This window comes from Ictidomys tridecemlineatus, chromosome 2, assembly GCF_052094955.1.
Source record: "Ictidomys tridecemlineatus isolate mIctTri1 chromosome 2, mIctTri1.hap1, whole genome shotgun sequence".
In the NCBI taxonomy this organism is placed as follows: domain Eukaryota; kingdom Metazoa; phylum Chordata; class Mammalia; order Rodentia; family Sciuridae; genus Ictidomys; species Ictidomys tridecemlineatus.
Window position 1 is genome coordinate 160,663,428 of NC_135478.1, and position 12,903 is coordinate 160,676,330.

Below are 12,903 nucleotides of genomic sequence, written 5' to 3' on the forward strand. Positions count from 1 at the left end.
ACAGAGCTCTGCTACTTTCTGCAGGTTGAAAGGGTGAATCCACTTCCTTGCCTTTTCACAGCTTTTAGAGGTTGCCCAGGAAGCCCCTTCCATGGTCAAAGCTAGCAACTGTGTTGAGCCTTCTTCATGCTGCACCATCCCTGTAAATCTGCCAGACTCCCTGTTCTACTCTTAAGAACCCTGGTGACTACTCTGTCCACCACACCCCCATTAGCCCCATGCAACCTCCTTAGTTTTAAGTCAACTGATGAGCACCTGTAATACCATTTCCAATCTCAAGTGTCCTTTGTCTTGCAATACAATGAATCCACAGGTTCTCAGGGTTTGGATGTGCATGCGTTGGGGGTATCCTTCTGTCTATAACTGTTAAGCAACAGCTGGAAGTGACATCGGGGAAGAAGAGTTTCAATGTCAAGTGACTGCCACTGTCATGTGATATGATCTAATATGCTTTGGGGCTCTTAAATCAGTTAATGGTTTTTTTTGTTGTCTTTATTTTGCTTTTGTTTGCTCCCTCTGTTCCAGAATCTGAGAGAACTCCTATGGTAGGAGGGGAGAATTTATATTCAAACATAAAAGGAAGTTAATATCAAGAAAATGTCAAATTACCATCCTAACCTAGGAGGGGAGGTGCACCTAGAAATTGAACTAGCCAAACTTGAACCTGTATGAACTTTGGGAATAAAAGCATCCCAACCTGCGTAGCCTGTCCTCCCAGAGACCGATCCAACTGGACCGTCAGGAACGCAGATGTCGTCAGCTCATCTCTTGTGGCATTTGCTCCTTGCCTAGAGGAAATGAAAGCAAAATACACATTACATGATCATTAAACTATATTTGTATTTAAGTTTTACAACCTTCTCATGTAGATATTCCAAGAAGACACTTCAGTTCTTATGAAAGATCAAGAAACCAACTGAATTAATGACATAAACTGTCAAGATTATTCTGTTTGAAAGTACTAACACCAAGCCCTGAATTGTCCTGTGTGTTTTCTAGAACTATATATGTAGACATCTTTTATTGTCACTTTAAAGGCACCCATTAAACATAGCCTTTCATTGTTAGCAATATCAATTTTCCATGAGCCCTTCTTAAGAAACACCTCTGTGAGCCAGGAGCATGAGTGGAGGGGTAGCAGCTACTCGAGGTGATGGTCCACAGTGTGGGAGCTGTTATGCACTAATTCTTCTTCACATATGTAGCTTCCCAAGTCTTCACTCCCTGCTTTTGTTAAAATAACTGCTTCACATTTTGTTTTTTATTCTGGAGAAAAAAAAAATCCAACCAACTAATAGACAGTATCATCCAAATTTTGTCTTCATTTGCTCTTTTTTTTCCTCTTTTGAATATTTCAACTAGCAAACTTGAAAAATACCACCAAAATTTTGCTGACACTTTAACAAGTCCTCCACTAATTATCTTAAATTTCTTTTCCTGTTCCTGCCAAAACTCCATGTTCCCATACACACAGATTCATACTAACTTGCTTTATGGACCTATCGCCCAGAAGGGCAAGTATTTCTTCATAATCACAACACAATTCAGTTGCTCTTTGTTTGTTATTTTGCATTCTGTGTTCAGGGGGAAAGAAAGAAAGAAAGAAATCTACAAATTTGTGTATTCAGAAGTACATTTAATTCCAGTTTTCACCTTTTCACTCTGCCTCCTGGACTTAATGTATTATCTCCCTTTATCAAAATTACCATGTAAGCTCGAAAGTTGTTTAATTTGAAAGTCAGTCTTCAAGAGAACTGCTTATTTTATAAATGCCTCCATATTACCTTTATAGAAACTTTGAAGATCCACAAACCATACAATCTTTACAAATTTAAATATTTAGCATCCATGGTTTTAGGTATTTAGCAAAGATGCTCAATATTTAGCAAAGATGCTCAAGTATGTTCAAACTTTAGAGCTCAAAACATTCTCATTACATCACTGATTAGCACCTGTAATACCATTTCCAATCTCAAGTCTCCTTTGAGACTTTCCCACTCCTTCAAATGGGGAAGAAGAAAACCAGATGACAACCTCCATCTTATCGCAAGGGTAGAAACTATTCATAATGTGTGCATTCTCATTGTCTTCTTTTCCCTTTGAATCTTTTGCAGTATGTGCCAACCTGTCCTCCTCCTGAGTTCTCTATCTTCACTTCATTTACCTTAAAAGAACCATTATCCACTTATGCTCACACAAAAATCCTGCGGGTCATCCTTGCCTCCGTCTTCTCTGTTCCCTATAACCACTCTTTCTGAGACAAACTTCTTTCTTTTTTTTTTAACCCCCTCCCCCAACTTTTTAAATTGGTGCATTATAGATATACATAGTGTTAGATATGGAAAATGAAAAACCCCAAGATAGTGTGGCATGGGAAAAGGGAGTTAAAAAGAAAACCATACATTGATAGCTTTAATCTCTTTCAAGATAAATCCTTTTCAGATGCTGGCTGCAGGTGGGGAGAAAGTGTCCCATCAAACCTAGAATGATAGTCTCTGGGAAGCTTTAATCTCTTTCAAAATAAATCCTCTCAAGGTGTTGGCCATAGACACCCCCAACGCCCAAACCCAAATTCCTAAGTGGCCAAACAGGCTCCTCAGTATAACCTATATAAGCCCAAACTCCTCCTTTGGCCAGTGGCTCATTTTCCACCAGGAAAGTGGGTCCATCAGAGGCGCCTCACCCTGTTTCTGCATACCCTGTTCCTGCATAAAAAGCTGAGATGATCCATGGACTTTGCGTCTGGCCCAGTGCTAACACATACTAATGGGATTTGTTGTTACACATTCGTCCATGCACACAATAGAACAATATCATCTGGCCGGTATCACTCCCAACACTTTCCCTCTCTCTCCCCTCTTCCTACTCCTGGGTCCCCTTCCTCCACTGATCTCCCTTTGATTTCCATGAGATACCCCCACATTTTTCTTTTCCTTTTCCTCTCTAGTCTCCACATATGAGAGAAAACACACAACCTCTAACTTCTGAGTTTGACTTATTTTGCTTAACAAATAGTATAAACATGGGTATGCATGTCCCACTGCAGCATGATGACTTTAATTTTGTAGGATAAATAAGGAGGAGGGGTATAGTTGGGTCATATGGTAGTTCCTTGCCTAGTCTTTTGAGAAACTTCCATGCTGATCTCCATAGGGGTTGTACTAAATTACAATCCCACCAACAGTGTAAAAGTGTCCATTTTTCTCCACATCCTCTCCAGCATTTATTATCATCTGTACTCTTGATGATTGCTGAAGCCAGCTTCTTAACAGCTTGCAAATTTGTCTCATTCTTTCCATGCCTGAATTCAGTCCTCATTATCACTCAGCTGTATTAGCCCAACAATTCCCACTGGCCTTCTTGCCTCTAGTCTTCCCCCATCAATCCTTGCCTTAGATGTCAACCAGAGTAATTTCTCTAAAGGGAAAATCAATCATGTCATTTCCCTGTGCAAACTCTTCGAGTGGCTCCCAGTTCTCTGAAAACAAACTTTATCCTCCATAGCACGATTTACAAAGTCATTCACAAATTGGCTCCTTCTAATTTCTCTAGTTTTACTGCCTTTGCTCTCTAAATTTGCTCCAGCCATACATCTTAGATTAGATCATACGTTTCCCTGTATTTCTTGGACAATTTCCCTCTTCTCTTTTCTATCTGCCTCTATTTCTGCTCCCACTTAGCTGTCACTTTTAGGGACTTTTCACCAATCACCTTGGAGTAAGCTAGGCGTCTGACTATAGTTCCCCAAAGGTCACTCAGCTTGGTCTTATCTTACAATCCTTTACATTACATTAAAAATGTCTGTCAAGCCAGGTGTGGCAGCACATACCTGTAATCCCAGAAGTTCAGGAGGCTGGGGCAGAGGATTGCAAGTTCAAAGCCAGCCTCAGCAAAAATGAGGTGCTAAGCAACTCAGTGAGACCCTGTCACTAAATAAAATACAAAATAGGGCTGGGGATGTGACTCAGTGGTTGAGTGCCCCTGAGTTCAATCGTCAGTAACCCCACCGCCCCAAAAATGCCTGTCAATCATCTGCTTCTCATAAAGTATAAGTTCTTCAAGGCACAGGTCACTTTTTTGCTTGTTTGCTCTTTTCCATCACTGTATCTCCAGCAACTAGCCCAATACCTTGCACATGAAGTACACAATAAGCACTTCCAAAAGATGCAAGGAATAACTACTCCACTTAAAATTTGTGACCCCATTTAGTCTGTTTAGTTATATTCACTTAAGTATTTATGTGGATTGTAAATTGTTATTGTCACAATGAATTACATTTTTTATACTTAAAATAGAATCAATGGCTTGGAGGCTGAGGCAGGAAGATTCTAAATTCAAGGCCAGCCTCAGCTACTTAGCAAGGCCCTAAGCAACTTAGAGAAAGCCTGTTTCAAAATAAAAATTTAAAAAGCTGGGGGTATTGCTCAGTGATTAAAGCACCCTGAGTTCAACCTTTGTTTACTCCTCCCACCAAAAAAAAAAAAGAGAGAGAGAGAGAGACAGCAAGAAAGAGGAACATAAGAAAAATCATGAAACAAAATGAAAGAGAAGTTAACTAGGAGTAATTGATTTTTTTCTATAAATATTGTGCTTTGCACAAACATTTCTAAATTAAAATTTTAGAAGAGGAAATTACAAAGTAAGGACATTATGCTATGGGACAGCTATACTCAGAGCTAGAGTGGGAGAGACCTACAGATCAAGGCTTGAACATTATTTTGCCAGTTACAACAGTTGTGATCTAAGTTACTAAACCTATCTGATCCCACTTGCTTTCTTTTTTGGTAAACAAGACAATATAAGGAAATAAATAGTACCTTGCTGTACAAACATGCTGCTCAGACAATGGTTGCTAGAAATATGACCTATTTAGCTCTAAACCATATACATTCACCTTGGGCGGTATATGGAGTGACAGTGGGGTTAGGAACGTCTCTGGGTGCAGTGGTTCTCATTAATAATTGTGTACAGGAATGCCACCACCTGAGATTCTGATTTATTTCATGTGGGGTGAAGGCATTTAGATGTGTAAAAATTGTCCAAATTATTCCGGCATTCTGCCTGGTGTTTAGAACCATTGACAAAGGCAGTGCTCATCATATACAAATCACTTGTAGATTTCAAGGCCCCACCTTTGACTCTCTAGAGTATTTTTGCAGAATCTATTCTAGTGAGTCAAAGGTGACACCTAAAAGTCCACATTTCTAAGCTCTAGCAGTGCTTCTGGTTGCCAGACTATCTGTCAGTATCATCCCATCTCCTGAACTTGATGGGACTTGAGGCACTGAGCAGCAGGAATAGTTGGACTTTGGGAACAGATGTGACTCTGTCATCCGGTGTGAGGGTTATTATCAGTAGAGACACGACATGCCTTAGAGACTGTCACTACCTTGTAAAGCCAAGGTAGGGTCTTTATACTTTCCACCCATACTTTTCAGCTTTGTGATCTTTTTGGAGAATTAGTTTTCTTCCTGTCTTCTCAGCAAGTATTATATTTTACCTAATAACAAGTTGGAGGATTTCACATTTTATAGGATTTATTTCAGAATCCCTATGCTTTGAAATCACCAGGCATAGGTTAGGCATATAAATTACTTGGTTGGACATTTGTTCCTTCCTCCTTGAGCAGGGCTTCTGAATAAAGTAAGTAAACCCAAGCTTCATTTGACTCAAATCATTAAGCAAAACTTTGCAGATGGGGACCACGCTCGCATATTTTCTCCAATACTGTTATGAATTTCATAGAGACAAAAAATAGGGATGTATTACTTTGAGGTCTCTGGAATGTGTGATGGAATCACAAATTATTTCCCTGCATTCCCTGCCCCAGAGTATGCCTCACTGCAGTTTTCTGCAGCTCTAATCAGGTTGGGCCTCTGTGAGTTTTAACAGTAAGACATGGTACCCAAAGCTGGCCACTAGAGGGTTAGCCTGTATATGAGATGAAAAATTCACCACATATCCCATAAGAGGACAGTACCATTTAGGATATCAAAACTTTTTTCCTAGACTAGACAGGATGACTTTTATCTAACTCCTTCTTCTTGGAACATCAGATACCAGTCAGAAGCACATTCAAAAGAAAATATAATATGCATGTTGTACAAATCTCTCTGGGGTAACGACAGGAGTATTCTATCCTGTACTGCATGAAATTTAATACTTTGGAGCAAAATCTAGCCCCTGTGGAACTTGAGCTCTTGTGAAAGCGGTAAACTTACCACGTGTAGATAATCTGTCCTCTGTGATAAGTGTAGAGGATAATGTAGCAGTCACCACCATAGAATTCACCATAGGCGTTTGGGTCAATTTGGACCCTACCATTGTTTTCTACACGCCAAATCTGAAAGAAATGGAATAGACATACACTATTCAAATTTTCTTGATCTAACAATGCTTTTTATAGGCTTTAAATTACTTTTAGTTTAGGTCTATTATTAAATAACTTTTAAATAATTTTTCTAACTACTTTACAAACCAAACAAAGGGGAAAAGGTCAATCAAACTGGCAATTTTTTGACTTTTTAAGCACATCTATTTTTTTTAATTCCTTCACAGTATTTAGCTCAGTTCTGAGTCTGTTGATTAATAAATATCTATTATTTCATCAATTAGTTAAAATAACATGACACTGTAGTAAAGCACCAAACAATATCCAGCTTAGAAATGTATCTCCTAACTTTATAAGTATTTTTCATCAGCTATGAAATATTTTTTTCTTCTCTATGCATTAAGATATGAGACAGGTATTTTCTGAGGCAAGAGTTGGTAGACTAGGACCAAATGTGAATGTTGGTTCAGGGCACCAACAGGATTCATGTTGAAACCTAATCTCTCAATGTGATGACTTTGGGAGACAGGACCTTTGGGAAGTAATTAGATCCTGAGGGTGAATCTCTCATGAATGGAAACAGCACCCTAATAAAAGGGAACCTACAGACTCTCTAGCTCCTTCTTGATCATGCAAGGATACAGCGAAAAGACAGCAGTCTATGAACCAGGAAGCAGACACCAACCAAACAGCCAATCCATCAAAACCTTAAATTTCAACTTCCCAGGCTTCAGAACTGTGAGAAATAAATGTTTACTGTTTAAACCCCAATCTATGCTATTTCTGCTATAGCAGCCTGAACAGATGAAGACAGATGCCAATATCATGCCTTCCATTTTTAAAAGGCACAACACAGGCATAAAACTGAAAAGATCCAACAGGGGATAAAAGTAGACAGAACCTCCTCATCTTCATCACAGATTAAAGACACTCCAAGTTGGAAAGATGAGAGTTGGGGAAACACCAACAAGTTACCATTCAGACTGCCAGATCACCGGATGTACACATGCTTGTGCACATGCGCACATCCTCCTGCCTGGGTCCAGGAAAGAAGCGGGGCAGCACCTGGATTTGAAATATGGAGATGAGCAAGTGGAGAAGAACAGAGTAGTGCTTTCAGAGAGAAGTGGGAAGGTGGGAAGAGAGTGGAGGAGAAGCAGCAGCATCACCCACGAAACCCAGGAGCCTAGACAGTCACTGTATTTCAGCAGTCCTTAGGTGGCACAGGAGGGCATCTCAGAGGTGCTGCGGTCTGAGATGGAGACTGCATCAGGGACACAGTTGGTCAAGGGTCCTGTGACCATACCACCTGTGCTAAGCACCACAAAGGATATCTGAGCAGGAGATAGTCCCAGACCCCGAAGTTAATAGCCCTCTGATGATGGCCAAGATTGACACATGACCTTCTTTGTCATGGTTCTGTGCAGCTTCAATTCACATTTTATGTCTTTGAAAAGAAGGAAAATTATTCTTAAAGTTTTTGACTACATAGTTTGGTCCTAGGACTGTGGTAAAATGTTTTAACTCCTGTCCTCAAGGAACTGCTGAAAGGTCTAGGAGAAATCTGTAAGTGAATGAACAACTCTGTGATACTTAAGTGATAAATCCCGTGGAAAAGATCACTTATAAGTTGAGCACTGAGAAAGGCTGGAAGTCTTCTCAGAAGAGTCACAGCTAATGATAGGTTGGAGCTGCCAAGGAGAGTGGGAGGTTAATCAGACAGAGGGAGGAGTGGGGACGCTGCTAGAAGGCCAGGGGAAGAGTCAGAACCCCAGGCACTGAAGGGTGAAGAGAGAGGGGAGCAAGGGTCAAATCACTGAAGAGGGATGATTTCAGACAGACTAAGAAAAAAAAACTATGAAAATATTTTAGAAGGGAGTGACATCATCCAGTTCTCATTTAGACAACTAAAGAGTGGATTGAGGGTGAAGAGATTTTCAGCAGTTTTTAAAATCTAAAAGGGAATGATCAACAAACTCAGTTTGAATACTCGAATAATTATCTGTTTTTAGCACACATGCATGCTCAATTTGCTGTTATAAATGCCTTCAGTCTACAGCCATACTACCCTGAACACACCCGATCTCATCTATAAATGCCTCCAGTGTGAAGAGGGAGGGAAAAGTAATGGTAGATATTACACTCAAAGCAACAAACCCTCACTGCACAACCCCAGAAATGGGCTTTCTGGGAGAAAGAACTGTTCTTTCTTTTTTTTGGAAACAAAAATGCTATGTTCTGTTCAGATCTCTAAGACGGTCATGAGGTGAACTTGCACAAACCACCTAACTTCTCCGGATCTCAACATATACATATGCAAAATGGGTAGTGAAGATCAGACCTTATCTTTTCCAGCTTTAACTACCATGATTTCAAGTACCATTTTGGACCATCTTTATTACTAAGTAAGATTCACATCTTAAAATATTTGCAGTTTCCTATATTATATTATATCTATTACATACATCATATTATAGATATTATATCATAAAGCTATAGTCCCACATATGCTGACATGTGTGGGACTATAAAAACAAACAAAATCAGGTCTACAAATACCTCTACTTTGCCAGAACCATCATCCACCATGTTGTGCTGGGCTGCCATCTGTGGAGAGCTGTGCAATTTTGAGGCATCAAATGGAACTTGTTTTATCCGAGCCACTCTCTCTGTGACATATACTTTCCCAAAGCCATTGCTCTGGTCTTTATCTTTCCAGTCCTTAAAGAACTGTTTGAAGATTGGTGTTTCACCTCCTTCTGGAAGAACCTGAATCTGAAATTTAAAATAGTAACCACAGTATTAGATAGGAAAACAAGAGATCATGGAATAACATTAGTAAGAGAGAAAGAACGAAAAAAAATGAGACTATTGTCCGGGTTTCTGTGATTACAGATATAAATTTAGAAGCCTGTGAAGCTAAAATAATCCAAGCCTGCTTTTTCTCATAATTAAAATAATTGCCACTGAATCTGAATGTTTGAAATAAGAATCAACTTCTTTCATATGTAATCACTATAATAGTCCCCAAAGTTTGGCTGTCTACCTTAGGTTCACAAGAGAGCTGTGACCTGGAAGAAATTATCACATTGTGTCACATGTGTCAGAACATAACAATGAAGATGATAGCTGAGGCTGAAAGATTCAGAAAGGAAAAGAATAATCATCCAGTGTCTAAGTTGATCTTGATGATGACAAATACTATTTGGGTATTAGCCCAGCTCTGTATAACCTGCTCTAAGGGACAAATGATTAGTGCTTTAAGCTAAATCTACTGCACTTGATTATCCTGATCTAAAGGCTGTGAAGCAAGTGAGTGGGCTTTTCCTCCTCATGCCGCCCTAAAGGTCTGACCTGCAGTAACTGCAGAATCCTCTCCACCACACAGATAAAGTATTAGGGGCATAAGACACAAGAATGCACACACTGGTGGAGAAAGCCCTCATACACATATATTACTTTTGAGCAAATTCTTCTGTGAGTTCTGTGGAGATGTCATGACTCCCATGTAAAATTTTTTTTCTAGTCAATTCATTTTCACACATACTTGGGTATTGGTGGAATAATTCATTTGCTCTAGAAATTCTTCAGCTGTCTTCATTGCAGCCTTCCTCTCCTGGGGATTGGCATCTTTACCTAAAATAGAAGGTAAATTAAAGAGAAAATTTAAGAGAGGAAAATATTATATGATGAAGAAATGCATGTGTACCAAAAAAATGAACATGATTTTAATTTAAGTATCACAGTGCCAGAATGGCAATTCTTAAATTTTAAATTTAGTACATTAAAAATGTTTAGTAATATAGTAATAAACAGTGCTTGTGAAGAGATTCTTTTTATGCTGTCCAAGTGCTTTAATTCCATAATCCCTGCTAAATGATGCTAGGAGGAGGAACATAGCAGCCTTGTACGTGAGATATTTACAGATCATTTCTCAAAAAGGCAGACCAGTTTAAAAAAATCAAAAAAGATGTTTTATTTGTCCTTCCAAGGAAATAGCTATATCTGAGATGCAGCATCAAAGTCAATGGCATCTTTTACCTTTCCATACGAAAATCTGCTTTGCAGCACCATGGTCTAAAATAAAGCATTCTTCAGAAAGCAGCATTGCCATGGAGAAGGGGTTTTCTTCAGCCACCACAGTCACTCTCATGGATCCACTTGCATCTGAAACCTAATACAAAGACCAGGAGCTCCGTGGTTTCATTTTGGGCAGATACAAATATTCTAAAATTACATTATGGTGATGGTTGCATAACTCTGTAAATGTAATGGAAATTAACTGTCTACTTTAAGAGCATGAACTTCATATATTAACCATGACAAAGAGACAAAGCATTCATGAGCCCAATACCCCCAAAAGGTTTTCTTTTTTTTTTTAAGGTCTTTGGAAGTAAAAGAACTACTAATGAAGCATTAAGCTTTGACACTAGTTAAAACATTAGAAAAGCATTAACAGCTAAGGTTCATTGAGATTCTTACATATACTAAGTATCTTGTAATGAACTTAACATAATCATTTCATTTCAAATTTAGAGCAAGCTTTGCAAGTAGGTAATGATCTTACATGCACTGCATACACTAAAAAAGGTGACACATAAACATTCACTCAGACCACAGTTACTGAGTGCCTACTACATGGCAGGTTCAGTGCTAAAGGCTTTGATGGACTCTAGTTTATGCATACAGACTTTAGCACAGGTGCTGCAATTCAAGTCTGTGAAAATTATCAAAGCAAACAACTTTTATCATATTTGGAAGCAGGACTTTCTTGAATTTGCAGGTGGTCCTACAAAATCAAAAGCGATATCCATGTGTGGACCAGAATACACCAGTTTCCAAAAGTTAGCTTATTGGCTATAATCACCTGGACATGTGTTAAATATGCAGATTCCAGCCAGGGCCCTCTCTAAATCAGTGGTAGAGTTTTGCAGCACAAAGGTAAAGTTTGAATTCTGCATTTTTAGAAAGCACCCGAGGTGATTCTACTTCACTGTCTTTTTTAGCAACCCCAAATTATTTTTGAATAGATTTTATATTTCAGATGTGTGCAATGTGTTATAGTTCCACTAGAGGGAACTATGGTTCAGGGTTAACATTTGCCCTTTTAAAAACATTACTCTAATCCATAATGTGTTCAAGAGAGTATGGTTTTGATTGATGATGTGAAGTAAATGATACCTTTTTTAGGCTGAAATATTTTTAGAGAAAGTAATGAAACTACAGACTATTTAGATAATAATTTCTATATAACTCATGTTAAAGTTATCAGTATTGAGCAACAATGATGATCATATTTTCCTTTGCCATATAGGAAGAAAAAATCCACTTCCTCATTATAAAAAGCAAGATTATGCTACACAAATTAGTAACTCATTCTTCATGTAAAATTATAGTTTTCTGGGGCTGTGGTTGTGGCTCAGTGGTAGAGCGCTCACCTTGCACATGAGAGGCGCTGGGTTTAATCCTCAGCACCACATAAAAGTAAATAAATTTTTAAAAAAATAAAGCTTAAAAAAAGCTGTAGCATTTCTGATCTGGAAAATCCTTTATGGGGAGCAGCAAAAAGTTCCTTCCTGTTAAAGATGAAAAAAATACTACATTCTGTAGGAAGATTATGATCTGCTCTGAATTATTTGCTTAGAAAGTTGGAAGCGGAGGAAACATTTTAGCAACCTGCTTAACCGGTTTGTTTTGAATTTTTTATTATCCTCATCAGCCATAAAATTTAAAAAATTATATAATTGGAAGGTACCTGAGTAATTTTCTAATATAATCTCTGTGTGTATTTGTCTATCTGTCTCTCTCCCTCTCCTCAGATAAAAAAAAATTAAGACCCAGAATGCTTATATCTTGCCCATGGTCATGTAGCCAGAAAGCTGACATAGAACCAGGACTGTCAGTACCCAGGAGAGGGCTGGTTTTACCCTGATTTCTTACAGCTGATTGAAGGAAAGTCTTTATTTGGCTAGAGAGGGCATTTTAAATAAGTTAAAATCTTATAATTTTATCAAGAATTTACAAGAAAAAGCTTACAAAATGTTGTTCTCCATAAAGAAAACATATTTTTGAGTGCAACATATCATAGTTTTTGTTGTAAGCTAGTAGAATAACAAATCTAAATTTATGTAAGTCACAGCAGTAAGTCCATTTATTTGCTGTTTTTAATGAAAATAGCAAAAAGTAATAAAATGATAATTTTAACAAATATACAAAAGCAAGAAATTGATGGAACCTCCACATGTATGTGGGCAATGAGGAGAGTCATGAACTACAGCAGAGCCCTCCATACAGGCTCCACCCCCTCCAGCCCAGTGAAAACCACGGATCTGCTTTCAGGGAACTCACCATGTAGAGCTTGGCCATCCTCCTGTTACTTATATCTGCTATGGTGTCGTCATCATTGTCTCCATCCGGAAGCTCTGGTTTTGTCCCTAAAACCTGGAAAAAGTGAACAGCATGAAAGATAAAGTTCTGTCACTAAAGAATGCAAAGTTAAAAAAAAAGTCAACCATTTTGCATTTATAAAGACATCAATTATAAAACACTTGAATTTTAAATCACCAGGCTCA

At 38.4% G+C, this 12,903-nt stretch overlaps 1 protein-coding gene across 3 annotated transcripts in view; it reads right to left on the reverse strand.

The window, feature by feature from the left end:
- The window catches only part of Scin (scinderin), a 135,608-nt gene that overhangs the window by 15,869 nt on the left and 106,836 nt on the right, over positions 1–12,903 (reverse strand). For all 3 annotated transcript variants that reach the window (XM_078040053.1, XM_078040054.1, XM_005340415.5), the window contains 6 exons: positions 12,680–12,772; positions 10,373–10,505; positions 9,879–9,967; positions 8,891–9,106; positions 6,222–6,343; positions 698–788 (listed from right to left, as the gene is read on the reverse strand). In XM_078040053.1, the coding sequence (XP_077896179.1) occupies positions 698–788; positions 6,222–6,343; positions 8,891–9,106; positions 9,879–9,967; positions 10,373–10,505; positions 12,680–12,772 (744 nt within the window). The remainder of the gene's footprint in view (positions 1–697; positions 789–6,221; positions 6,344–8,890; positions 9,107–9,878; positions 9,968–10,372; positions 10,506–12,679; positions 12,773–12,903) is intronic.